Below are 27,807 nucleotides of genomic sequence, written 5' to 3' on the forward strand. Positions count from 1 at the left end.
TCTCTGCATTGGTTGTGCGCCCTCTGCCCAAAGATGTGCAGTTCTGATGTGGACCCCGTGACTTTGGGTGTGTGTGTGTGTGCGTGAATGGGACTTGCAATGAACTGGCGCCCCTTCCCGAGTCACTGTCTGCTCTCAGTTAGGGTTAGGGTACGTCTTGTGTTAATATGTACGTTTTTTTGTTGTGAAGGGCACCATAAAAAACTACAACTGATTAACAGGGAATTAGTCCAGCACACACATACACTGTCCAACACCTTATAACAGGACTTGCTCTGAAAATCACAAAAAAAATAAAGATTTAATTATATAGACTGCGTGACATAAACCTGCACTGTTATTCTTGTACACTTTGTGAAAGGCACTATAAAAAAGATGAAGTATTATGTAATCGGCATGATAAAGGTACTCTTCTTTCTTGTTTACTTTGTACAACTCCCTGTGATAAATTGTGTAGTTTGTTGGTTGGTTGGGAGCAAGTGCTGATGGCACGTTGCCGTACCCACCATACAACAAACCACCTGGATTGGGACCCGAGTGCAGCTGGTGACACCCCAGCACCATACTAGTAGTAAAGGGCGCTATATACCTAAAAGATTGATTAATATGTAGTATCTCATGAGTATATGCTATGTGGCCAATAGGGGGCATTCTTGTGCCAGTCTCTGAGTCCAGAATGAATCTAGCAAGACCAAAAGTGTTTAAAGGAAATACAGGGTGAGTCAAAATTATGGTAACATTTGAATGGCGGAAACAATTTATTCACAAAGCATACTTCATATGCGCAAGATGATTTACAGGAATGTCTCAACCTGTTCGCCATAATGTACAACACATGTAATGTGGCACATAAATTGTCCACAAAAATTGTATATAAGTATATACATAGCAGTACCATTAGTATTAACATGATTTTGACTCACCCTGTATGTTTTATTTATCAAATAATTAGTACTTGTTCTTCTTTTGGCTGCTCCTGTTAGGGGTTGCCACAGCTGATCATCGTCTTCTATATCTTTCTCTCCTCTGCATCTTCTTCTGTTACACCCATCACCTGCATGTCCTCTCTCACCACATCCATAAACCTTCGCTCAGGCCTTCTTCTTTTCCTCTTCCCTGGCAGCTCTATCCTTAACATCCTTCTCCCAATATACTCAGCATCTCTCCTCTGCACATGTCCAAACCAACACAATCTCGCCTCTCTGACTTTGTCTCCCAACTTGAACTGACCCTCTAATGTCCTCATTTCTAATCCTGTCCATCCTCATCACACCCAATGCAAATCTTAGCATCTTTAAGTCTGCCACCACCAGCTCTGTCTACTGCTTTCTGGTCAGTACCACCGTCGCTAACCCATGTGACATAGCTGGGTACAAAAAGGGGGAAAAAGAAGAGAGAATTCCAAGTATTAAACAAAAAAGGAAAACAATCCTACAGGCCCTCTTTGTCTTTTCTAATGGTGTCTCGATCCCTTGTCTATCAGATGGTGTTCCTCTTAAGCACACTCCCTTCTTAGCTCTGACTCTTTCCTTCTTTCTTTCTACATTATTTCACTCCTCCCAGTCGAACCCTTGGCCAACTCTTTTTTCCCAACTCCAGATTCAACCTACTGATGACTTGCAAGATGGACCATTTAAAGTTCTTGCTTGGTCAATGTCCTGATATAGGACTGGCCTATAGGACTCTTGGGAGTCATTTTACCACAGTTTCCCCCTGGCCTCCCCAGGAGTTACTGCAGTCCTTGACTCCATTGTACAGTATATTACAAGGATTAGACCACCCTGCAGAGGCCTGATAACGTAAAGCAGGAGGCCATGCATAGGTTAACACACCTCATTGCTACCAAATGATATCCCTAGAATATGTACTATATTTCTGGGGCTTCTTCCTTTTGTTATATCATTCACATCCCTTCTGTAAAAGGGTAGATAAGATTGCACTAGCATTTTCCACCTTGCCCAATTACTATTTCCTGCATACATTGTACATTTCCTAGTAATGGGGGCTTTTTGAGTAAGGCACCATATACAATAATGATCAATATTTAACCAGCATGGCATACATACTGTATGCATGGCTCTAACTACTTGTATGTGATTTTTTAATAACTTGTAATGGAAAGCATTATATACAATAAAATTTAATAAATATAGATGGTTAGTATGGCATATGGTATAGGCAGTGCCAGTCCCATTAATTAAGGCGAATTAGGCATTTGCCTAGGGCACAGATCATAAATTGGGGTTAGGTACACAGGTTAGCTACCAAACAGTCGGTTAAAGTACTAATAAGCTTTGCCCAGGGTGCAAAATAACCTAGCACTGGCACTGGGTATAGGTGTACTGTTCTTTCTTATTACTTTGTACATCAACTTATGATAAACATTCTTGTGAAAGACACTATATACACTCTTAAAAATAAAGGAGCCACAGTGGTTCTTCAGAGCAATGCCACAGGGTTCCCAAAGTATCCTATCCACATGAAGGTTCCAGAAAGAACATTTAAATTTATTTCTACTTGTAATGGGCTCCATACAGTAAATAACCAGGGCTAGATGGTAACAGATTTGTGAGGTACCAGTGGGTCATGATTTTAAAAGGACTTTTGCTGCATACAATCACACAGGCTAAGTCCTGGATTTTGTCCTCTGTAGGTAGCCTACCATTCAGTATAGATTTCAGATTTTTATAGAGATTTTACTTATAGATTTTTATATATAGACTCTTATAGGGGTTTTTTTTTCTACATAAAAGCACAAAGAACCAACTTCATATAGAGAGGAACCTTCCCAAACTGAAATATTGCTTTATCAACAATGGTTACACAAGGAATCTCACAACCCACTAAAGAACTATAAAATGCCATTAAAGAACCATTATTTTTAAGATAGTACAAGGCCTGATTAACATACACACTAATTAGCACGACATACATGTATTCTGTTACTACTTACAGTATATATACTGTACATCACCTCATGATGGTGAAAGATAGTATATGTAATTACCATGGAGAACAGCAGCCATTAAGAAGAATGTCAGGTTATATAGCGTACTGATGTGTGAAGTACAAGTCCAAGGAGGTTATGCTTCATAATGTTTCATAATGTTCATAATGTGAAGTTATACTTCATAATGCACTGGTTAGGCCTCATCTGGAGTCCTGGGTACAGTTTTGGTGTCAAAAAAACACATAGCAGTGCTAGAAGAAGTCCAGAGGAAGAGCGACTAGGCCGATTCCAGGGCTACATGGCACTTTTCACTACATGTTGTACTTGTATAACTGTGTATGTGACAAATAAAGAATTGTGCATCCTGAGGGGATGAATTAAGAGGAAAGACTATAAGAGCTGAGTCTATTCAGTTTAAGCAAATGGAGATTAAGAGGAGACCTGATTGAAGCATTTAAAATTATGAAGGGAATTAGTCCAGTGGATCGAGATGGTGACTTTAAAATGAGGTCATCAAGAACACGGGGACACAGCTGGAAACTTGTTAAGGAGAAATTTCACATAAATATTAGGAAGTTTTTCTTTACACAGAGAGCCACAGACACCTGGAATAAGAGACCAAGTAGCATGGTAGACAGGAGAACTTTAGGGACCTTCAAAACTCGACTTGATGTGGATAGGACTGGTGAGCTTTGTTGGGCAGAATGGCCTGTTCTAATCTGGATTGTTATAATGTTTTAAAGTTCTAGTGAATATGTAGTTAGCCTGACAGATACTGTATATATATATACTTACCAGTAAGTAAAATTCGTTATTTTACCAGTGTTGAAGGTTTTCCTACAGCTTCATTGTGAATTCATGGTAATACAACAAACTAGGAAATGCATTGAAACTATTAGAATATTGTTTCAATATATAGCAACAGCACATGGGCTTATCTGTTTAAAAAATTCAAGCAATTATTTATAATAGATTTTCACTGTAAAATAAACACTTACTTTGTTTTAAAGGGATTTCCCATTGTAGGGAAGATGAGCATACAAATTAATAACAAGGAAATTAGCATGACAAACACATGCACCTTTCTTTACTCATTTGCTTTGTGATGTGATTGGCTAGACAAATACTGTATGACTGGCTGATTGGCTAATTGATTAATATGTAGTTGGCCTGACATGAATCTGTTCTTTCTTTCTTTCTTTCTTTCTTTCTTTCTTTCTTTCTTGCTTGCTTGCTTGCTTGCTTGCTTGCTTTCTTTCTTTATTATCCCTGCTGTAAAAAGCATAATGTAAAATATTTATTAATAAGTTGTTTGCATGATGCAAACTATGCTACGGAAGCCGAGAGAAGACATGCAATATCGTTATTTTTTTAAATTATCTCCTCTAGATAACAGACTAATTTTATCAAGAACTTGAGAAAACAAATTTTCTTGAGATAATGCGATAATTTTATCGAGATGTCGAGAAAACGAAAATTCGATTTCTTGAGATAACGGAATAATTTTATCGCGATCTCGAGAAAACGAAACTTAACCTTTGCTCCTGGCATCAGGCTTGCTTAGATTGTGACGCCTATATAGCTGAAGCCTTGCTAACCGTCTTCGTAAATGACGGACACTAACGTTGTTATTTTCTAAACTAAGGCATAAACATATTTCAGCTGGCGTCAGCCCTTGATTGAACAAAAATGTGATGCGCTAATCAATACAGTTCTGCTCTTCTGCCATTTCAAACAGGACGTGGCTTCAATAAGCTAAACATTAAACGTTAGATAAAATTATTTCATAATTTTGAGAAAACAAGATCTTTTTTGTTTTCTCATGATCCCGATAAAATTATTCCATTATCTCTAGAAAAACAAAGTTTGTTTTCTCGAGATCTCGATAAAATTAGTCCGTTACCTTGAGGAAACAATTTAAAAAAATAATGAAATTGCACGTCCTCTCTTGGCTTCTGTACTATGCAGAGCATGTACACTTCATTATTTCTTTCTTGTATAGATAGATAGATAGATAGATAGATACCTTCTGTGCTTGCTATGAAAGGCACTAAATGAAGAAAACATTCAATAATAAGTTGTTAGCATGGCACACACAATTCCCACTTGTTTCTTCCAACAGGTTTATTCTGGCAATTCCACTCCCTGGTCTTTCACCTTCCTGTATCGTCCCCTAGCATGGTGGTGGAAAGTTCAAGTGACTGAGGATTCAAAGGTAACCATTTATAAGATCCTCTTTTATTTGGTTCTATGGTAGAGCTTGTGTCGTGGTGCAGCACCAACTCACAACTACCCTGCGTAGAAACATGTTGGGATACGGGGGATGAGAGAAAGAGAGAGACAGAGGGGATTAAGAACTTCTGGCCATTTTTTTACTAGTCTGTATGAAGCACCCCTGGATATGGGGGCCGGTGATGTACAGTGTAAGGTGCTACATGGCATTAACTTGTGTTGTTTTCAATATAATCAAAATGCTATGGTAGTCAGCAGAGAGACTGATGGCATCTCTTCTTGATTTCATTTACTTTTATTTGTGAAATGCTCTGCTGCTATAATTCAGGTCTACTGTGTTGTATTGTTCTTGCAGTAATTCTGTCTTTGTTCAAAGAAAAGTGATTAGGAGCAAGCTAGCCAGCTTTATTCTAGGCCTAGTGAAACCGCCACTTATAAGAGAAGGGAAGATGCAAAGGGAGGTGAAAATATTTGGCGAGAAGCCAGCTGGAGTATGCGTTTAATAAGATAACTCTTAGTCGGCAAACAATTGGGCGGAAATAGCAGACAAATAAAGCAGTTTATACAATCATTAATGATTAAATGATTTTTTTTTATATATATATTTTGCATCGCTAGTGCCATGAACTTTATATTTGTGTTCATATTCAAAACATATCGTGTGAGGGGTAGGTTGTGTTTATTTTTGTTTCCGTTATGTTAATTTTTTTAAACATTTATAGTGATCTGAAGGATACAGCTGCCAACAGTTCTGGAACTAAGTTTCACATATCACCTGGAATTTCGGCTGTTTGGGCTCCATGTAGGGACTTTGTCTCACAGTATGAGTGTGCACTTCAATGGACTAGCAGTCTGTCCAGGGATGATTCCTGCTTTACACCCACTTATGTGGGAACAGGACCCCCACCATGACACTTAACTGGAAAAATGCTAATCCAGAAAATAAAATGGCATGCGTAGTGATTGATAAGGTGTCACACAAATTGGGTCAGTTTTATATTTGCATTCACTATTCGGAGTTTTTCTGTTTGTATTGGTTCCTTCTATCTGTTGAACATTTTCAAATGATATTCAATGTTTTAAAATGTTTAAGATTCATGAGTAAAACTAGTCTTAGGAGTCTGCCACAAATTATTAGAAGGGGTTGCACAGAAACTGGGAAAAACACTTGGAAAATGCAGTTTACTGTAGAAAAATGCAAAGTGCTACACGTGGGCAAAAGGAACGTCAATTATAAAGAAAAGATGGGAGACACTGACCTACAGGAAACAACCTCGGAAGAGGATTTCAGGGTTTATATTGACACAGCGTTTTCATCACCCAAGCCATGTGCAGTTGCAATTACAAAAATCGGGAGTGGTCTCCCCTAGACTTTCTCATATACTCGGATATAGGGATGGAGTAAACCGCAAGATAATGATTATATTTTTATATTATGTACATTAAAGAACCATCAACATCAAATCAAATTAATAATATATTGAACAATTATTATAAAAGTAAAGTTTAATGAATCGGACTCTGCAGCTACATGAATAAAAGGTAAAGCACCACTTCTGGTTAATGGAAATAGCCTAAAAGTTGATAGAAATCTACGTTTTGTACCTCATACTTGTATGCAAAATTTGGTTGACCTAAGTGAAAGCGTACTCAAGTTATCACGTTTACACACACGCAGACATAATTCCAAAAATGGTATTTTCTGACTCGGGGAGGTCTAAAAAGTTGAGATTCATCAAAATCTTGAAATGGAATTTTGGAGGATTCCAATACTTTTCCAATATTTCATATACGAGAAAGTCAGGGAGGTCTAAAACATCAAAATTCATCAAAATCTCGACATTGAATCTTTGAAGGATTACGATACTGTCCCTATACTTCATATATAAGAAATATATATCATAAAAGCTGTTGAATATAAATCAAGGGGCATTGTGCTCAGACTATATAATGCACCAGTGAAACCACATCTGGAGTGCTGTGTGCAGTTCTGGTCTCCAATTTACAAGAAAGACAGAGCAGCACTTGAAGCTGGGCAGAGGAGAGCAACCAGGCGAAGCCAGTAACTAAAGAACATGTCCTACCGTGACAGACTCCGAGAGTTAAATCTGTTTAGTCTCAAGCAGATGAGACTGAGCGGGGACCTCTTCCAACTCTTCAAAATCCTCAAAGGCTTTGATAAAGAAGATCCAGCAGAATTCCATCCATCCATCCATCCATTATCCAACCCGCTATATCCTAACTACAGGGTCACGGGGGTCTGCTGGCTCCAATCCCAGCCAACACAGGGCGCAAAGCAGGAAATAAACCCCGGGCAGGGTGCCATCCCACTGCAGGGAGCGCACACACACATCAAGCACACACTAGGGACAATTTGGAATCTCCAATCCACCTAACCTGCATGTCTTTGGACTGTGGGAGGAAACCGGAGCACCCGGAGGAAACCCACGGGGAGAACATGCAAACTCCATACAGGGAGGACCCGGGAAGCGAATCCAGGTCTCCTAACTGCGAGGCAGCAGCGCTACCCACTGCGCCACCGTGTCCAGCAGAATTCTCTTCAACTTAATTATGAATGACATACTCAAGGACATCAGTGGAAATTAAGGGGGAAGTGTATTTAGGACTGAAGCCGGAAAGCACTTCTTTACGCAGAGTTTTGGGAATCTGGAATAAACTACCAAGATTTAGAGTTGAAGCAGAAACCTTAACAGCCTTTAAGAAGCATCTGGATGAGATACTGGGACAGCTTAGCTATTAGCTAAACAAATGGGCTCAATGGACTGAACGTGTTTTTCTCATCTGTCAATTTTTGTTACGTTCTCATGATAGCGTGGCCTGGTCTGTCCTGTTCAGCATGTAGCCATTGTGAGCCTTAGAAGTAGTGGAATAGTGAAAATGAACCAATGGCCTTTCCTTTTATTGTATGGTAATATTTGTAATAGGGACAGCATGATGGTACTGCAGCCTCAAGGATCTTGCAGCTGGAGTCTTCATTCCCCATGCTGAATTGTGCGTGTGGAGTGCGGGTTTTGCAGGGGACTGGCACCACATTCTGGATTGGTTCTTGTGTTTCCTCCAATGCTCTTCATCATTACACACCTAAACTGAATTAGGTAAATGTAAGATTATGCTATGCTAGTGACTGTTACATGTCACCACCATAGGCACAGTGGTGAAGGGATTGTGTCCTCAAAGTTTCCGGTTTCTGGCGATGACACTGCCTGTGTGGAATTTTCATGTTCTCAGGGAGTGCATGTAGGCATCCTAAAGATGAGCAACATTAGCTGATTGGAATCTCAAAATTAGCCATGTTATATTTAAGAGTCTTTCTTTGTTTCAGTTACTGTGAATGATATTTAGCGTGTGTCATAAAGGTGACTCATAAAGGGTATTAGAGTTCATCTGTTTTTATTTCTTTCTTTCTTTCATTCTTTCTTTCTTTCTTGTGTTTGAGTTTTGTTTCTTTTTCTTATGATAATGTAAATGACTTGTTGATTGTTGATTAACAAGTTCAATTCAAAAATCTTTTTCTTTCTTTCTTTCTTGTGTTTGAGTTTTGTTTCTTTTTCTTATGATAATGTAAATGACTTCTTAATTAAAAAAGTTCAATTCAAAAATCTTTCTTTCTTTCTTGTGTTTGAGTTTTGTTTCTTTTTCTTATGATAATGTAAATGACTTGTTTTTAATTAATAAAGTTCAATTCAAAAATCTTTCTTTCTTTCTTTCTCTGCCCCATGGACACGTCTTCTAGTATGCACAGCCTCCAAATCTGTGAGATTTGCTTTCACGGTTTCATTTTTTCTTCTTCTTTGATTTATGTGGCAAACACAAGTCTCAGTCCTTGATCTTGTGCATATGTGAGCCATGCCACATATATCAGTGAACAATATTAATATGCAGCTGTCATATTTCTTCACCAACATGCAGTTCCTTGTAGGCGGAGGCTTGTTTAGCTGTACAAAACCCTATTGTATTCTCAGTCATAATTGAGCTAGCAAATAGGTCAAACAGGATCAGCTGCCAATAATTTCCCACACCTGGTTAGACCTGCCTGATTTGAAAAGATGATATTTCTGTGCCCTCATACTTTCACTCGTTCTCAGTAAATCTTTTCATCTCACAAGGGTTTTTTACTTAAAAGAAACGTGTACGATTAAAAAGAAAAAAAAAAATCACAGAAGTGCAAGTTGAGTTGATTTTATTCTGAGAATCAGTTCCGGGGTTTGACACACTTTCTAGATGAAGAAGTACTTTTAAGAGGTATATGCGTGTTTGTGGGTCTGCACCATACCTGAATTGGCTACCTCCCAACATGCTGCGTCTGGTGCCACAGTGTAAAATGCCATTCCTAGAAGGCCATGATACATAATATTAAAAAAAAGAGTGTGCAGTTCACATATCCAATCAGCTTTTTTTTTTTCTTCAGTTACTAGAATTTATGTCAGAAATGCCTCCAAGAGCCCAGTCAAGTTGCAGTTTTTAGAAGTAGAGCAGCTGTCAAACACACCCCTGCATCCATGTCATTTTCATGATCTGTTAATAAAAATTTAAAAACAGATGCCCATCCACTGGTGTTGAGCACTGTGAAGAGGGGGCTGAGGAGTGCACACACACACACACACGCATTTGTGATATGATTATGAGTGCAAGTGTGGCGCAAGAGCTGCGAGTTGAAACAGTGGCCGAGCGAGGCGTATCTGAACAGGCTGCGCCACAGAGCTGTAAACACAAGAGCTGGCAGGCCACCCCAGGCATTACAACACACACTGTGTACAGTAATGGGGGGGGGGGGGGGGGCGGAGTCGACACTCCCGCCAAAACCGCGGCATGTAACACAACACCGCGCTGCGCCAAAACCATCTGCTCGCATAGGATTATATATGGATGACATTCTGGAACATGCCGTAGTGGCGCTATATAAAATAAAGACGCGTTGTGTGTGGCTATTCGCTTAAACGTATGGCTCTCTAATTCAATGTCCAACTGCATTAAATACTGTATGTGCCCTCTGCTTGTGTATACGTGTGTTGATAAGCAGACCCCTGGCGGCATCCCTCGAGGGCATTTTAAAAGGCTCCAAAAAAAAATTCTCACATGACGATTTTTTTTTTTTAAAGAAACCACACACTTCTAAAAGCCCGTGAACTTTCTTACACTCTCCATTCAGGTGCGCGCGCACACACACACACATACACACAACACGTGCGCGCGCACATACTAATCTCCCATCCTTCATTCACCCCACACCCCCTCCCCAACATTCATTCACGCGCATGACAACCAATTCCCCCCCCCCCCCCCCCCAAACCCCCCACCAAACCCCCCACCATCGTTCATTCTTTTACAGGCGCACACACGCGCTCCTCAAAAACAACAAAAAAAAAGTTGTTTTAGAGTTTTAACAAATGCCGTGTTCAGGTACGCTTTGTGTAGATATGCAAACGGAAAAAAAGGCCACAAATTCGTCTGCGTGAATTTGCAAATTTTAAATTAAAAAAGGTTTGATTTAAGAAACCGCTAATGCACAAACAAAAACACACAAAGGCTCATATTCTTGGTTTTGGCTTCAGAAGAGTGTTGAAGGAATGTTAACTAATTATTTATTAAAAAAAAAAAAACAAGTTTATTATTAGTTATGATGTTGCTTGTTTTAGAAATTTATGATAGTGGGGAACGAACTGATTTGAGAATGTTAACGGTGGTGGCAAACTAGAAGAAAAAGGTCCCGTTAAGTTCTTAAATCTGGAATGGAGTACGCGATGAACACAACTAGGAAAAGAAGAAGAGAGTCTTGGGGCAAATGCGTACCCTAGCGAGCCCATTCAAAGATTAATTCCGAAGCTTTTATATGCACACTTTGACGATAAAGGGGGGCGGGGGGGGGGGGGGATTAGTGGCACAATAACACGCACATTCAGCTTTACACCTTGAAAGCTAATGCACAGAATGCCCGATTTTAAATCATTTCCCATAAGATATGCCTTTTACATTTAAATCCAGAAGTTGTACCTTTTTAAGTGCATAGATTGAAACATCCGCGTGCATGCATATTTTGGAAGCTGAAGAAATTAATACATAAAGTGTGTTTATCTCTGCGTTAGGGAGGGTGAGACACGCGCAGTTATTTATATAATGGAATTAATTGTGCACGCATTATAATTCAGTGCAGTGTTTACAAATAAAGTGTATGTGCATGTGTGTTGGTTGTGAGGGTGGGCGAAGCATTCAAAAGTGCACACATATAATCAGTACAATCCGAGATGTATAGTTGTACTCATGCTAAAGTTTACACAGTGTGCCTGCTGGGCGGGGATTAAAGCGAACACAACTATGTGCACCCATGTGTACAGTACATGCATTGCATTTGTTTGAGTATCCTTAGAAAGTTTACGGGGAAAGGATGCAATTATATATCCAGCGCATAAAACATCCATACATCCCCTAAATCTGCTTTATCCTGAAGAGGGTCTCAGAGGGGCAGGGGGCTATTTTTGCGCATCGAGTGCAAGGCAGGCACAAACCCCAAGGTATGCAAAAAATAAAAAATCAAGATTTAAACCTGCGACACCATGGGCGCAGTGAGTAGTGATGTCGCCTCATGTGCTCATCCAGCCCGCGGTTGTTGCCCCGTGTAGAATTTGCACGTCTTCGTAGTATGTGTGTGTGTGTATGAAGTTTACACCACTTTTCCCCCAACATACCCAAAGCCTAAATCAGCAGAGCGTATTAACCCATCGATGGACTTGGCACCCTGTCTGTCCATCGTTGTTTCCTGCCTTGGGCCCCGTGCTGCCTGGGCTAACTCCGCCTGCAAGACGTGATTCAATTGGATTAAACTGCTATGAGAATGTTAGTTTAAGAAAACACAGTAACAGTTTAAATGCAAAGTGTTTAGGAAGATAAGTGAACGAAGCACGGCGAAAAAATAATTACACGCAAACTATCAATGCTGAGGATATTTGGTTTTGCAAGTAAAGCATGTGTAAGATTATCGTATTTAAATATCCGCGAACACTAACCATACGTGCACATATATAGTTAAAAAGAACACCGAGCAAATGACATCAGATTTGAATCATACATACACACACTGAGGCACGCACAAGACCGTATTGGAGTGTTTTATGTGCATACTTCCCTATTGAGAAAGTATGCAAAACCCTTAGGAGCAAAGGCTGGGTAGGCAAATTATCCGAATACAGAATCGCCCATAAATAAATCCAAAGCTTTCAAGTTAAAAAATCATTCTTGCTACGCATGGACAAATAAGTGGAGAAAAAAAAGAATCCAACTGTTGCATGTGCAGATCACTTTTCGTAAAAAAAATATTTATATATAAAAAACACACACACTTGGAATACGTACCCCACAAACTGACATTGCCAAAGCCTTTTTCCATGTGCAAATCTACCCAGGGAAAAGAGTGCGTAACGTTTAAGAAGTTTAAAAAAGAAAATCAATGACCACACGCAGTCGTAACCTTAAATCTGAGGCTTGGAATTGCAAATTCCAGTCTTGAGAAAGTACGCAAAACTTTTATGGATGAGTCGGGGCGGGGATGGGGGGGAGCAGTTAAAAATTAAAATAGACACACATATAAATACACAGTTCTAAATTCTAGTGTTTCATACTTTTTGGAAAGCGCGACTTTTTAAACTTTGAACTGGAAAAAAAGTTACAGCACGCCTCGCCTGAAAGGCCGCGATCGCATTGTGTGGCAGAGTTTTCTTTTTTATTACTATTATTAAAAAAAAAAAAAAAGATCGTCAGAAAATGCGTTTCTTAGCATGTAGCCAAGTATGATCACTAAACAGGAAGAGACGTGTCACATAAAGGAGATACAATAAACATTGGCATGGGCGTTCCCTGACATATTTTTAGTGGTTCGTGAAGTTTCAGGCAGAATTAATATTGTGTTACATTAAACGTTGTCGGCTGGCGCTGTTCTCCACTAGCGGGCGGAAGGTTCACTCAGATAAAAAAAAAAAAGGAGTCGCTTTACCGCACGTCAAAACCCCGTTCTCTTCCTTCTCTTCGAGTGGGCTCTCAGAATCGCATCTGTTAGTGGGGTAAAACGGAAAGTTTCAAGAGCAAACAAGCTGATGGCTAAAGTTGCACTGAACTTTACAGACTGCGAGCGCCTGCCCCCGTTTCCTCTGCGCTAAATAAAAAAGCAGGCAGGGAGGAAGAGAGAGAGAGAGAGGGAGAGAGAGGGAGGGGTAGAGGCGGTGGGCGGGGAAAAGAGAAAGCGAAGCGCCTGCTCAGTGTGTCAATCAATATGCGCCGTTTTCTCCGCCCCTCAACCACTTGAGCGCTGCAGCTGGATTATAAAGGTAAAAGCACAGAGAACTTTTGCAGATCTGAGGGGGCTCTGCGGAAGGGAGCAAAGAAGTGTCGAATTTGGGGAAAAACTCACAACTTTACACAATTAGAACTGTGATTTTCTTATTTTTTTTTTTTTTTTTTTTACTTTTCAAATTTTTTTTTTTTTGTGTGTTTTACCTTCACCGCACCGAAGATGTCTACGGCTTTGGTGTCGCCCTTCTTTGATTTAACTGAAGTACTGAACAAGGTAAACTTTCTTTTCTTTTGCAACATGTATTTTTTTTTATTACTATTAAGCGTTTCGGTTATCGTTTTGTACTTCGTCCTGTTCTCTCTATGATAGATGGAAAAGTTTTTTGTTATGCGCTTGTTTTGTTAAAAAAAAAAAGGATTTATTTATGTGGCGCAAAGTTCCACGCTATCGCTCGTTTGTACTTAACCCAGATCGCAGCTGCCCGTTGTTTCACAGAGTATTGACCGCTGTAAAGCGATCCTTTTTGTGCCCCACATTTACAGAGTATTCGTTACTTACTGTATTTTAAACTTGCATCATGTTTGACAGGCTGTTTTGTCTCGAAAGGGAACGCCGTGCGTGGCAGGCATGTGCAGGGAGTCTGAAGAAGCGCGTCGCTAAACTCCCGTGAATAAGCGCGAAGGTAGACTGCCGCGGTAAAACTTAACAACAAAACTTTTATTTTTTTAATTCTACCCGAAAGTTAACTTGGAAGTAATTTTAGCTATCCGGATTAACAAAGGATGGCGTTGCTTCGACTACTGCTGCCGGAGTTGGCTTGTAGGGGTGGGGGGGGTGTAGTTCAGCGTGACCGCGCGGACTTCGAGCCCCTCCGCGTGGAACTGCACGCACGCGCGCGACCGGCCGCCTACCCGTTCCACTTACTGACTTGAATGAAGCTTTGGGATTTGCCCTGGCGGCCCGTTTTGGTGAAACCGTACGGGCCCGTTCGAGAGCCGCGGTCTCCCACGATCTTCACCTCGCGTGTTGTGTGCCGCCTGGCCGCGCCAATGGTGTGAAGGAATGCGTCTCGCGCCATGTACGCCACTGCCTCCCCTCCCCCAATCGCTGCCATTAAAGCGCTCTTCTGTTTGCGGCTTTACACTCTTTTTACTATTCCACGTGCAGAACTTTTTTCCCTTTACGTTTTCTTAACACGATTGCGGTCGAGTCACCTACTTTTTTTTTTTTTTTTTTTTTCTCAATACATAGACGGAAGCGTAATGGGTCTTCGCTCTCTCCACCCCCCCCTCTTCGTTTCGTATCCGCACTTTGTTGTGTGTTTACCGGATGGTGTGGCTTGTTAGTTGGCCCTATTTCTTTTTTTTTTTCCCCTTTCCCAATAACCTAATCATGTGCCGTGTGACTCGTCCTTTCACATTCGTCTCCACGTTAAGATCTCCGAAATGGCACGAAGGAGGCGTGTTGTGAGAGTCGAGAGGCGCACGGGCCGAGCTGGCTTTTCTTGCGACGTCGCATTCTCCTTTCTCATTTAAAAAAAAAAAAAATCGCGTCGTCGTTTGCGTGCTTCAGTTTCCAACCCTTTTTGGTTTCACGTTACACTCCCGGCCAGACTTGTTTTCTTGTTTCTCTTGAGAGTTGGGTCGTCTACTCCCTCAAGAAACTGACTCGGTCAAGTTCTTAATACCTCGGGTGGTGCAGATTCTCACACCATAAGTTTTTTTTTTCTGCTCCTAGCGAAACCTGAGGGGTTATTTTTGTGTTTAAGTGTTGTGTAAACGGAGATCGGATACGCGGGAGGCGAGTTTTTTGTAGGAATCTGGTGTTTTGATCAGCGAACGGTTGTGTGCAGGTTCTTTACGTGGCGGACCATTGTGCATAATTGCGCATGTTGGCTAACTTTTCTGCAGGGTATTCGTCCATTCTGCTCTCAAACATTCCTCTACATGAACCGAGCTAGCTGACATTGTGATTCCTAGCATTTACTAGCCTCTAATACTGTTAGATTTGATGCTTAAATGAAAAGCACACTGCAGTTGATCTTTTTCTAATTTATAAAACTGACCTTAACCTTCCCTTTCCTTCTCTTGTCTTTTTTTCCCTCTTCCCATTAGAATAACAAGATGCTAAACTACAACAACAACAATATCCTCAGCCCCCCACTTCCTGCAGCTGCTCCCTGCACTGCTGCCAATGCCCCAAATGGTCCCCTGCTGGACAGGAAAGCAGTGGGCACCCCGTCGGTTGGGGTGTATCAGCGGAGGCACTCGGTTACTCTGACCAGTCCCAAGTTCAACCAGAATCAGTTTCTGAACAGCCTGAAGATGGAGAGCTGCTCCAATGGCAGCGGGAACAATAAGGAGAATCGCTTCCGAGACCGTTCCTTTTCGGAGACTGGTGAGAGATTACTTCAGAAGCCTGGTGGCAATGGCAGTGCGGGCGGGCAAGTCAACTCCAGTCGCTACAAGACAGAACTGTGCCGGCCATTTGAGGAGAACGGGGCCTGCAAGTATGGGGATAAGTGCCAATTCGCCCATGGTAGTCATGAGCTTCGCAGCCTAAATCGTCATCCCAAGTACAAGACAGAACTTTGCCGCACTTTTCACACCATTGGCTTTTGTCCATATGGGCCACGGTGCCACTTTATACACAATGCAGAGGAACGAAGGGGACCACCTCCCCAGTACCCTCTGTCCTCTTCTAAGCTCGAGAGACCCCGGCTCCAGCACAGTTTCAGTTTCGCTGGTTTCCCAAGCTCCAACGGACTGCAGGACAGCCCTACTTCGGTCACCCCACCTCCCATTTTCAGTGCCGATGACCTCCAAGATTGGGCCAGCAATCCATTCACCTACTCGAGCCAGGAGCTAGCTAATCTGTTTGTGCCCCAGCTGGGAGGCCCCGTTGATTCATCAGCCCCGGCTCCAACATCCCCAACTGCCTTCTACTTCCGACCAATGTCGGAGTCACCACAGCTCTTTGAGCCTCCCCCCAGCCCTCCAGATTCACTTTCTGACCAGGAGGGCTATCTCAGTAGCTCAGGGAGCTTGAGTGGATCAGAGTCTCCTGTCCTGGACACCACCAGACGTCTTCCAATCTTCAGCAGACTCTCAATCTCTGATGACTAGACAAAAAAAAAAAGGATGCTAAACTCCCATATAACACCTTTCCTGTACCCCCAAATTTTTTTTTTTTTTTATATAACAGGATGAAGAGATTCTCTACAAATATTAAGATGTGAGGGGGTGTCTTTTTTTTTTTTTTTTTTTTTTTTTCATTTGTTTCCTCTCCTCATCCTTTTGAACAAAAAAAAAAAAACCATGGTCTGGTTTCCCTTGTCCAGTTTCACTTCCCTGGATAGCTGTTCAGTAGCAGACTGACTGACTGAGTGTGTAGACACTGCCCTGGAATCATCCACACCAAGTAGAGAACAGTGGGTTTGAGAGTTGTTTAATTCTGCTCTTCTCTATGCTTTTTTTTTTTTTTTTTTTTTTTTTTTTTTTTAGCAAGCCAAAGCTGCATCCAGCTTACAGAATCTGGGATTTGGGAATCAGTTTTTTAGTATTGAGTCTGAAAAGCTCAAAACGTTTTTCCGTGCTAAACGCCCCCCCACCCCTTACGTTAAATGCCCCTTAATACCACAGTGCCAAAAAACTATGTGCCTGATCCAGTTTGCCAATATTTTACATAAAGTGCCTATCCGATTGTTTTTTCCATTCCTGACTGTGACTTGCAGTGGGCACCATCTGCCTTTGTTTTTTTTGTTTTTTCTCCCCCTGACATGTGTAGCAGTGCAGGTGGTGCTTAATTGTAGTGTAAGCAATAATATGCCCTCTACTGGCTGTGCGCTGCCATTACCACTTTTAAGAATCAAATCTCATGGATCAGATGAGGGCTTCATTGCGCAAGAAAAAAAAAGGAAAAAGGACCCTGGAAAACTTAATCCGTCAACGAACAAATGCTATTTAAAATGGGCTATGGACACAGTTTTGACCACGGCCCACCCTATCTTATGAAACGTGAAATGGGGACGAAGAAAAAAAAATCTTTGCCTGTCGGGTGACATAAAAGTCTGCAGGAAGGACTTGAGATGAAGCCACAGGATTGGTTGGGAGTCAACCAGGACAGTGAATCAAGATGCGTTTTGGTGCTACAGGCTAACTCCTTGCCTCCATCGTCTTTGTAACATCCCCATAGACTTGTGACATCTCTTTGGTCTTTGCTGGTTGTTTCATTTGATGGGACTGGTGAAGCTGGCAATCCGTCATGTAACATTTTTGTGACACTTTGTATTTTTATTACTTTTGGGTAATTATTTTAAAGTTGGGTTAAAGCTATTCATTCCTAATGGGGGAACGTTCTGTCCCTGCAGTTAGAGAGACTTTTTAAAGCAATGTTATTCTAACTTAGGTTACCATGTAGAGTGTATGTGTGCCCTTATTTTAAAACACAAAAAAAAAAAAAAAAAATGTTTGGCAGAGGAAACCATGAAAACCTTGCAAAGAAATGTTTGAAAAGTAAAGATTTGCTTGTCACTGCACAACTTATAAAGAAAAAAAAAGCTTATTTAACTTATCAAAAAACGTATTTATTGCTGATCATATGCATTTTGTTTTGTTTTTTTGTTAATTTTGTTCGTATTTATCGGGATAATGAAACAATAGAATATATTTTCTTTTATGTTAAATTATGATCTTCCGTATTAATCTAAAGATTGTGAAGACTTCCTTTTTTTTTCACAGTTTAATATATTATACTACAATGACTTTTTTTTTGTTCTTTTTTTTGTAACTACACTTTGGTTATTTTATTTTAAAAAATGAAACTTAATTTAAAAAAAAAAATGCATACATTGCGTTTTGATTATTTATTTTAGATTTTTTTCCCTTTTGTGTTGGACTGCAAATTCAGGATAATTGTTACTGCCTTGATAACCCCTAAGCTGTATTTTATTTTTTTTTTTCTATTCATTAAATGCCTAGATTGAAGTGACATTTGATCAGATGAGCTCTTAGAATGTACAGACTCTGCACTGTCTTCGCAGTGTAAATAGAAAAATCAGATCTTTCTGTTACTGTTAAATAATATGCCTTATCAGGGGTCCAAAATCTCAGTGCCTGCCTCCACATGTGCCCTATTTATATATTATTAAACAAAAAAAAAAAAAAGCGGAGTGAGAACTGGAATTTCCAAAATTGGATCTTTTTTTTTTTTTTAAACTGAAGGAAAATTGAGCCATTTTTTTGTTTTAATGGTTGGGTCATTAAAGTAGTCCTTGTCAGCGAAAGCTCCATGTCTTCATTAGTGTGTTGTACACACACACCCCCCCCCCCCCCCCCAAGAAAGTGTTTTGCATAAGAGTCTGGTTATGCAGCAACTGCATATTAAAATTTTTAAACCTTCAGTTCTCAAGTGGATCCAACTGTTGACCCCCCCACTGGTGTATCAGTTGAGTAGCCGTTTAATATGAACAATCGTCCTGCTAGCTGTGATATAAGCTGAGCCAATGGGAGGTGGTGGTGGTGTTTCAATGTTTTTCTCTTCTTTCCCCCCCCCCCCCCCCCCCCAAAGATACCTCCTTGGAGGCAAAAAGCCCCCCACCCCTTTTTTTAATTGTATTTTTGGATCCCTGTTTTGTAATATCAAGTGCCTCTTATAAACATTCCAGGTAGCAAACATGCTTGTTACCTTCATATCTATTTTTGTATTTGAAACAAAAAAAAAAAAAAGGAAATCGCAAAGCTCTGAATTTTTTTTTTCCTTTGTTGTGAACGTTTTAGAAAAGGTGAACAGGACTGACACAAAGAAAGTAAACTGTTGAATGTATTTTTTTTTTTTTTTTTTCTTTTCAGCTTTTGCTGTTCACTACAATTTTTTTTTTCTGTGAGTTTATATAAGTTTTTTTTTTGTAACGACTGATTGCAGTTTAAACCAATAAACCCCTTATTTTTAAGAAAATGAAATAAAGCAACAGTTGCTTTTGCTTGTGTGTCTTTATTCCTTGTTGTTTTGAGGGATGGCTGGGGTGCAGAGTGGGAACAAGTGCTGCAAAACAACCGAAATGCGTCAGAAATGGTGCCATGCCAAAAGGTGACTCTCGGGGGGGGGGACTTGTGTAACTGTTCAGGGTAGTGAACTGCAGGTTAATCAAACGGCCTGAATGGCTGCTACTCCTCTCTTCTGAGAAATGAGATTTGTGTTGCCAGGAAAGAAAGGGGGGGGGGGGTAATCAATCTGTTTTCAGAGCATATATTGGATAATGGCTGATAAACCCGTGTGATCATTGGCTGGATGAGATGGCACAGAATTTTGAGGTGCTCAGCCCCGTGTCACATTACAAATCCATGTATTTTTCCAAGCACCCATCCCCCCCCATTTGTAGGATAGTGGGCAGGTTAAGTTTTATATGGGCAAGGCTGAATTTTAAGGCAGAAACCTCTCCTGCATGGTCCTTACATAATACTGGATGTGTTTGCAAATGCCAGGCGAGTTAATATTAAATTAGTTTGAAAGGTGAACTGACTGCTCATTCATTAAAGTACATAGGTGGCTCATAGGTTGCCTGATGGCTGCTGGGGACTGGCTTCCAGTTTGACTAAGGCAAGATCCTGTCCTATACAGCCAATTTTTTTTTGGGTGCAATTTAAAAACTAAATCTAATTATGAGTGATCTGAACATGCATTACTTCAGACCACAACTGGAAAAATGAGTAGGTTTGTGTTTACAAGTCGGGGATTTACAATGCAACCCTGCTATGAATGACAAAAATCACTGTACAAAGCTTGTCATTTAAAAAGTCAAAACTATGTATTGGCACACTAATAACCCAAGATGACAACAAATACACAAAACCAGACCACAGTCGTGTGAGGAGAAGCTTTAAAACACAAGAAACCAAACAGGAAATGGAAAGATGTACAGTACTAGAAGTAACAGGATGAAGCAGAATGAGAGCTCGCTCAGGAATGAGGAACATGCAAACAGGCACCCGCAGGGTCATCCACAGTTATGAGCTGTCGGGACTCGTCGTGTAATCTGAGCCACTCGCCAGCTTGACTTAAAAACAGATCAGTCTTAGAGGTATGCCTGGAGGACAGCTGACCCCTCCCTCACTTGCACGTCTTCCACAGAGGTCTGTCCAATGCAAGTCATTGAGCCTGTGGCACAGGATTGACCTGACCGGCCGTCTTAACGTGGTGGCACTTGGTTTTTGTCGGTCACGTGGCGGCGGGATTGCATTGCAGCTGTCCAAGACCGTACACTGGACACAGCAATTTTCATGTAATGGATGGTGTGAATATGATGAGAAACAGATGTCTAGACAGGCGGAATCAATCCAAATAAAACTTTGAAAATGTGTGATGTAGGCCTCTGTTCAGGCCTGGTAGGGAGGTTTGAGCTTGGTCAGCACTTTTAGGCTCTTTTTTTTTTTTTTGACTCTCCATAAATATAAGGTGCCATTTTTTTTAACGTTCAAGAAAAGCCTTGGAAGTGGTAAAGAGTGCAAGTGTTTCCTACCCAGCACACTACAGAATTCTATAAAACATCAGGATTTTAAAATCCTCAACATAGTCCTGCTGAACTGGTGGGAGGCAAGAAATGGCTGTTCAAGATTTGAGTGCGAACAGATTGCAAGTGTTATTCAGAGATTCATTTGCATGTGTTTAGTTAACATTGTTAACCACTGTTTTGTATGTCATCTTTTGCTGATTAAATGACTCGGGGTGGGGGGGTCAATGCATGAAGTCAGTGTTATGAATCAAACCACAATGTGTTCAGTGTTTTTTATTCAATAGGGGGTGTTGACGTGTCCGTATTTCTTCAGTGGAAACTTCCCTGGGTGGTTTAACTTGCTTAGGGGTCGAATGAGCAGACCTTAGGAATTGAACTGGCAATCTTGTGCTTTACATCTATGTGGTGGCAAGTTAGGTGACCTCCCCAGGGTCACACAAGAAGGTCACATTGAGGAACTTGTTGGGGTGGGGGTAAGTTTCTGTTGGCCTACCATCACGAAATGTCTTGATCAGGATTACACCTGGGGCCAGCAAGTCGTCCATGCGGCTGACCGCAGGATGAAGCGGGTCAAAATGTAGTTTGGGTTTGATGTCCGAGCGGCACCATACAAGGCAGGCATGATACTAGATGTGTATGGTCTCCATCTGTTTAACCACTAATAGTGATTTTCTTTACTTTTTCAATTGGGTAATCCATCCATCCATTATCCAACTCGCTATATCCTAACAGAGGGTCATGGGGGGTCTACTGGAGCCAATCCCAAATAACACAGGGCACAAGGCAGGAACAAATCCCGGGCAGGGCGCCAGCCCACTGCAGGGCACACACACCTACCAAGGACAATTTAGAATCACCAATGCATCTAACCTGCATGTCTTTGGACTGTGGGAGAAAACCAGAGCAGATACAGGGAGAACACGCAAACTCCACACAGGACCTGGAAAGCAAACCCAGGTCTCCTTACTGCGAGGCAGCAGCGCTACCACTGCGCCACCATGCCGCCCACCAATTGGGTAATGATTCTGTTTATTTATTCATCCTTATACATGCTAGGTAGCGCCCCCTGCTGTACCGGAATGCAAGGATAGGTCTAGTTATGTCATTAACAGTCCCATATCTGCCCCCATTCCATCCCACTTAACCCCATCCCACATCTGTCAGCGAGTACCTAGCCTTTTATGGTAACACTCAGACATCCAAAATCCCTCCCCATCGGATGTCCATCAGCTAACTTTACATAGTAAAGCTCGGACATCTGACCCCGCCCAATTCTGTCTGTCTGTCAGTGAGCACCTAGTCCTATGTGGTAACGCTTGGACATCCAACCCAAAATACATCTGCCAACGCCATTCCACGTTCTTCAGTGGGCAAATAGCCTTATATGGTAATACTTACTGTAGACATCCAGCCCAGAGAACGTTTGGCCACACCCTATCCCATGTCAATCAGCCTTATATGGTGTCCCCCAACCCTACCTCCAACCCCCCCCCCCCCCCCCCCAGACATCCAAACCTGCCCCATCCTGTGCCAGTCAACAAGCATCTAACCATACATTGTAACACTAAGACATCTGACCACACCCCGTTCCCATATCTTTTAGGGAGCAATAAGTTTTATATGTTAGCATTCGGATATTCACAGCAGCCTACATCTGATCCCACTCCATCCCATATCCCTCAGCAAGCACCTAATCGTACATGGCAGTACTCAGACATCCAACCTTGTCTCATCCCGTATCCGTCAGTGAACACCTAGTCTTATATGGTAACCCCTGATATCCAGCCCAGCCTACATCTGACTCCACCCCATCCCACATCCATCAGCGAGTACCTAGCCTTAAAAGGTAACACTTAGACATCCAACCCCACATCAGTCAGCGAGCATGTAATCTTATAACGTAACCCTCCTTCATCTGACTCCCTATGAGCTCCAAGCCTTATATGGTACCACTCAAGTATCCAAGCCAGCTTACATCTGACCCCCGCTGAATTCCACGTCCCTTATATGGTAACTCTTGGACATCCATGGCTCTCCTCCATCTGACTCTGGACCATTCTCTGTCCATCAATGAGTCCCTAGGTTTGTATGTAGCCTATCTCTGCGCTTGCTCCATTCCGTGTTCCTCAGTGAGCACCAAACGTTACACGGAAATACTCCGACATCTGAGTCCACCCCATCCCACATCTTTCAATGAGTACTTAGCCTTATAAGGTATCACTCTAATATCCAACCCAGCTTACATCTGACCTCTGCTGAATTCCACGTCCCTTATATGTTAACACTTGGACATCCAGGCCAACCCCACCCCACATCAGTTAACAAGCACATAATCTTATAACGTAACCCTCCTTCATCTTGTATGGTAACACTCAAGATGTCCTCCCCAGCCTATCTCTGTGCTTGCTCCATCCTATGTTCCTCAGTGAGCAGCAGACCTTATACGGTAACACTCCGACATCTGAACCCATCCCATTCCCGGTCCCTCAGTGGGCATCTAGCCTTATGTGGTAACACTCAAGAAATCCAACACCGCCTATGTCCTACCCCACCCCATCCCGCATCCATTAGCAAGCACCTTGTCTTTTATTGTAACACACCATGTTTATTTAGCGGCAATCAGTGAGGACCAAGTCTTATATGGTAACAGTAAGCCATGCAATCCTGTATACATTTATGGTCTCGCAGCAAAGACCCTGAAGAAGTCATTTGGGATACCTGAACTGGTAAGCTTGTAGATGTATGGTTTCGTCACTAGAGGGTCCTCGTTTTTCTTAATACTTCTGTGGTTGAAGCATTCTCGGGGGACATGACCCTCTCAAGTTCAAACAGGGAATTAGTGCAGAGGATTGGACCATAATGTTGCGTTTCAAACTTGTTCACGTCATCCTGATTTTTTTCTGTATTTCCAAAGATGGTGGCATAAGTACTCAGGTGTAATGGGTTGCTAAGGTGACTGACAGAGTCGATGGTAGTGATTGATTCATAACCTTGTCCTTCACCACATGCAGTGGCGAGTTTTCCATTCTGCAGCTGAAGCATCGTCAGGTGAAGGGACCTGCAGAGGTTTCAGTCAGAGACTCAATGGTGGGCACTGTGACAGTCCGCAGGATCGTTCCGAGCGCAGCAGAGGTGATGTGATGTCTAGTGAGAGGAATTTGGTGGAGAACCGGTGATGAATAAGTAGGGTCAGTTTCAGCAAAAAGCTAAAAGTCAAATCCAAAACCAGAAAGGCACCCTAACAGTTGCTCTTTTCTTCGTTGTTTGTGAGTCATTCCACTAGAAACGTCTCGATGTTCAGACATTTTGCTGTGGGCACTGCACTGCCTCGAGACGACATTACGTGTTTCACCAACGCATGCCACATTGCCACATGTCCGCAGACATGAAGTGGCTACAGAACGATAAAATATTTTTAAAAAGTTTTCGACTGGCAAGACAAAACTAACTACAGGCGTGAACTGTACATGGAATCTGTTGGACATTAAACTGGCAGCTTTGCTGGTCTGCCACCTCACCACTAGCCTCACGGAGGCTGACACTTTGACAGGTGAAGCATTCTAAGGTGACACAGCGCAACTCCCAGAGAGTCATAACATTTTGTGGTAAACGTTTTACGTTTTCAACATAATTACTAACATACATCAGAAAGGATGTGGGAATAACCACCGGCACACACTGATAGTCTTCATGTATAAGACCTTGTGCTGCTGATTTGTCGAGGAAACTCAAACATACCAGTTAGGTAAAAGTTATGGATAATTGTATAGAAGGGTTAGTCTTGTCAGAGTTGTCATTTTAGGAACGTTTGGTTTAAGTTTGGCTGAGTAGTTCCTTGTAATATTACAGATAACTTGAACATTTGCCATTTTTGTTAAGTTTGTATGCTACAAAATGCCTTCAGTTTACGGGGTTAGAAATGTGTGTTGCGTGCTTATAACACCCACCCATCTCCCCCACCACCTGAACAAAAAAAAATAAAACAACAACAAGGCGACATCTGAGATTACATACAATTAAAAGAGGGCCTTTCTTCTTTAATAACTCGCTGGCCTCAATAACCAGGCTTTCTTCTGCCCAGATTCCCTTTGTGCGTGTGATAAGCACACTGGAAAGCTCAGTCGCCTGCAGGGTTTCATTGTGGCAAGTGTGAAATAGACGGAGTCGTGTTCTCCTTGGTGACCCTGTCGAGAACCAAATGCCTAACCCCAGTGGAAAAAGCCCGGCCGCTGGCTTTATCAGTCACTGGCATCAGCGGAGCAAACGGATGGGCTCAGAAACTCTGCAGAGCGCAGTAAAGAATCTGATCGTCTATTTGAGGGGTCAGCCTTAGCACTTCAAGGCTTTCTGTCCTTCAGGTTCTCTGTTATATAGTGCCTTTCTTATCTATCTATCTATCTATCTATCTATCTATCTATCTATCTGTTATATAGTGCCTTTCTATCTATCTATCTATCTATTATATAGTGCCTTTCACATCTATCTATCTATCTATCTATCTATCTATCTATCTATCTATCTATCTATCTATCTATCTATCTATCTATCTATCTGTTATATAGTGCCTTTCTATCTATCTATCTATCTATCTATCTATCTATCTATCTATCTATCTATCTATCTATCTATCTATCTATCTATCTATTATATAGTGCCTTTCACATCTATCTATCTATCTATCTATCTATCTGTTATATAGTGCCTTTCTATCTATCTATCTATCTATCTATCTATCTATCTATCTATCTATCTATCTATCTATCTATTATATAGTGCCTTTCACTATCTATCTATCTATCTATCTATCTATCTATCTATCTATCTATCTGTTATATAGTGCCTTTCTATCTATCTATCTATCTATCTATCTATCTATCTATCTATCTATCTATCTATCTGTTATATAGTGCCTTTCTATATAGTGCCTTGGATTATTAGGCCTTGTAATATATTATGAGGGCCGACATCCTGCCAAGGTTTATTTCAGCTTTATTACTTTATATAGTGCCTTTCACTATCTATCTATCTATCTATCTATCTATCTATCTATTATATAGTGCCTTTCACATCTATCTATCTATCTATCTATCTATCTATCTATCTATCTATCAGTTATATAGTGCCTTTCTATCTATCTATCTATCTATCTATCTATCTATCTATCTATCTATCTATCTATCTATCTGTTATATAGTGCCTTTCTATCTATCTATCTATCTATCTATCTATCTATCTATCTATCTATCTATCTATCTATCTATCTATTATATAGTGCCTTTCACTATCTATCTATCTATCTATCTATCTATCTATCTATCTATCTATCTATCTATCTATCTGTTATATAGTGCCTTTCTATCTATCTATCTATCTATCTATCTATCTATCTATCTATCTATCTATCTATCTATCTATCTATCTATTATATAGTGCCTTTCACATCTATCTATCTATCTATCTATCTATCTATCTATCTATCTATCTATCTATCTATCTATCTATCTATCTGTTATATAGTGCCTTTCTATCTATCTATCTATCTATCTATCTATCTATCTATCTATCTATCTATCTATCTATCTATCTATCTATCTATCTATTATATAGTGCCTTTCACATCTATCTATCTATCTATCTATCTATCTATCTATCTATCTATCTATCTATGTACCAAAAAGCAAAGTTTGAAGCCTTTCTTGACAGCGTGGGGTGTAAGTGTGAAGCCATTATAAGACCCACTTATGCACTTAGATCCAGAGAGGGTTAATTAATCCATCCATCCATTTTCCAACCCGCTGAATCCGAACACAGGGTCAAGGGGGTCTGCTGGAGCCAATCCCAGACAACACAGGGCACAAGGCAGGAACCAATCCCGGGCAGGGTGCCAACCCACCGTAGGACGGGTTAATTAATTAATCTATAAAATATAACCACTATGTTTTGCTACTTCTAGTTTTTATTATTTTTTTGTCCTTGCTGTATAGAAAGAGAACCAATTTTAAATCTGTCGACCCCTGAAGAAAGTGTCTGATGCGAGATTCTGTAAGCCAAGAATAGTGAAATTAGTGTTTGAAACCTTACTTTGTAAATTGGTTCTCTTCACTGCTGCATAACAGAGGATCAAATCGTTTTTATCCCAAGAATACTTCTGATTCCCAATGATTATCCGTTCTCTTTTAAGCGTCTGCTTTTCTAGGACCATAAACAAAATCACAGATTCGAGACCCTGGGAACTACAGATATTCATTTAAGAACAGATTATTTCTGTCATGGCCAGCTTTACGTTTCTTGTCCACAGGTCACGTCAAATAAGTCTTTCCTTGTGGACGGGCGGAAGGACACTCGGGGTCATGAAAGAAATGTTGGGGAGCCAGCAGAATCATCCCGCCTAATCCTAAATCAAAAATATCAGTAAAGAAAAGGGGCGGTCACTGGCCCAAAAAACGAGTCACACAGAAGTAGGCCGCAGCCTTGGTGACTGTCAGATGCCTGCTGCTCGGTACAGCGGGTCTCCTTCAGGACTGACTACCTGACTCTGTGCTCCCGTGTGAGTTGCTCCTGTAATGCAGCGACCACCCATCCAGGATTTGTTTCCTACCTTTTGTTTGAAGTGGCTTGGGTAGGGGCTAGCCCCTGGAACCCCAAGCTAGATTAAGGCCGTTAGATACCAGATGTATTCATAACACACGTGCTCACCCCTAGGGTCTTTTACCAGTCCTCAGAGTGCCCACTGCTTGCTTTCCTCACAGTTGGCCTTGTCTCCCTCTCGTTCAGCCCCTAACTAACACTTTTCCGCACAGGCCTCTGTCCTCA

General features: G+C 41.2%; 1 protein-coding gene across 1 annotated transcript; it reads left to right on the plus strand.

The window, feature by feature from the left end:
• Nucleotides 1–13,412: 13,412 nt before the first annotated feature.
• On the plus strand, nt 13,413–18,629 carry zfp36l1a (zinc finger protein 36, C3H type-like 1a). The gene is made up of 2 exons (XM_028822378.2): nt 13,413–13,757; nt 15,599–18,629. Exons 1-2 carry the CDS (start codon nt 13,704–13,706, stop codon nt 16,607–16,609), a joined length of 1,065 nt encoding a protein of 354 aa, XP_028678211.1. The 5' UTR covers nt 13,413–13,703; the 3' UTR covers nt 16,610–18,629.
• Nucleotides 18,630–27,807: the final 9,178 nt, after the last annotated feature.

This window comes from Erpetoichthys calabaricus, chromosome 16 (genome assembly GCF_900747795.2).
Source record: "Erpetoichthys calabaricus chromosome 16, fErpCal1.3, whole genome shotgun sequence".
Classification (NCBI taxonomy): Eukaryota; Metazoa; Chordata; class Cladistia; order Polypteriformes; family Polypteridae; genus Erpetoichthys; species Erpetoichthys calabaricus.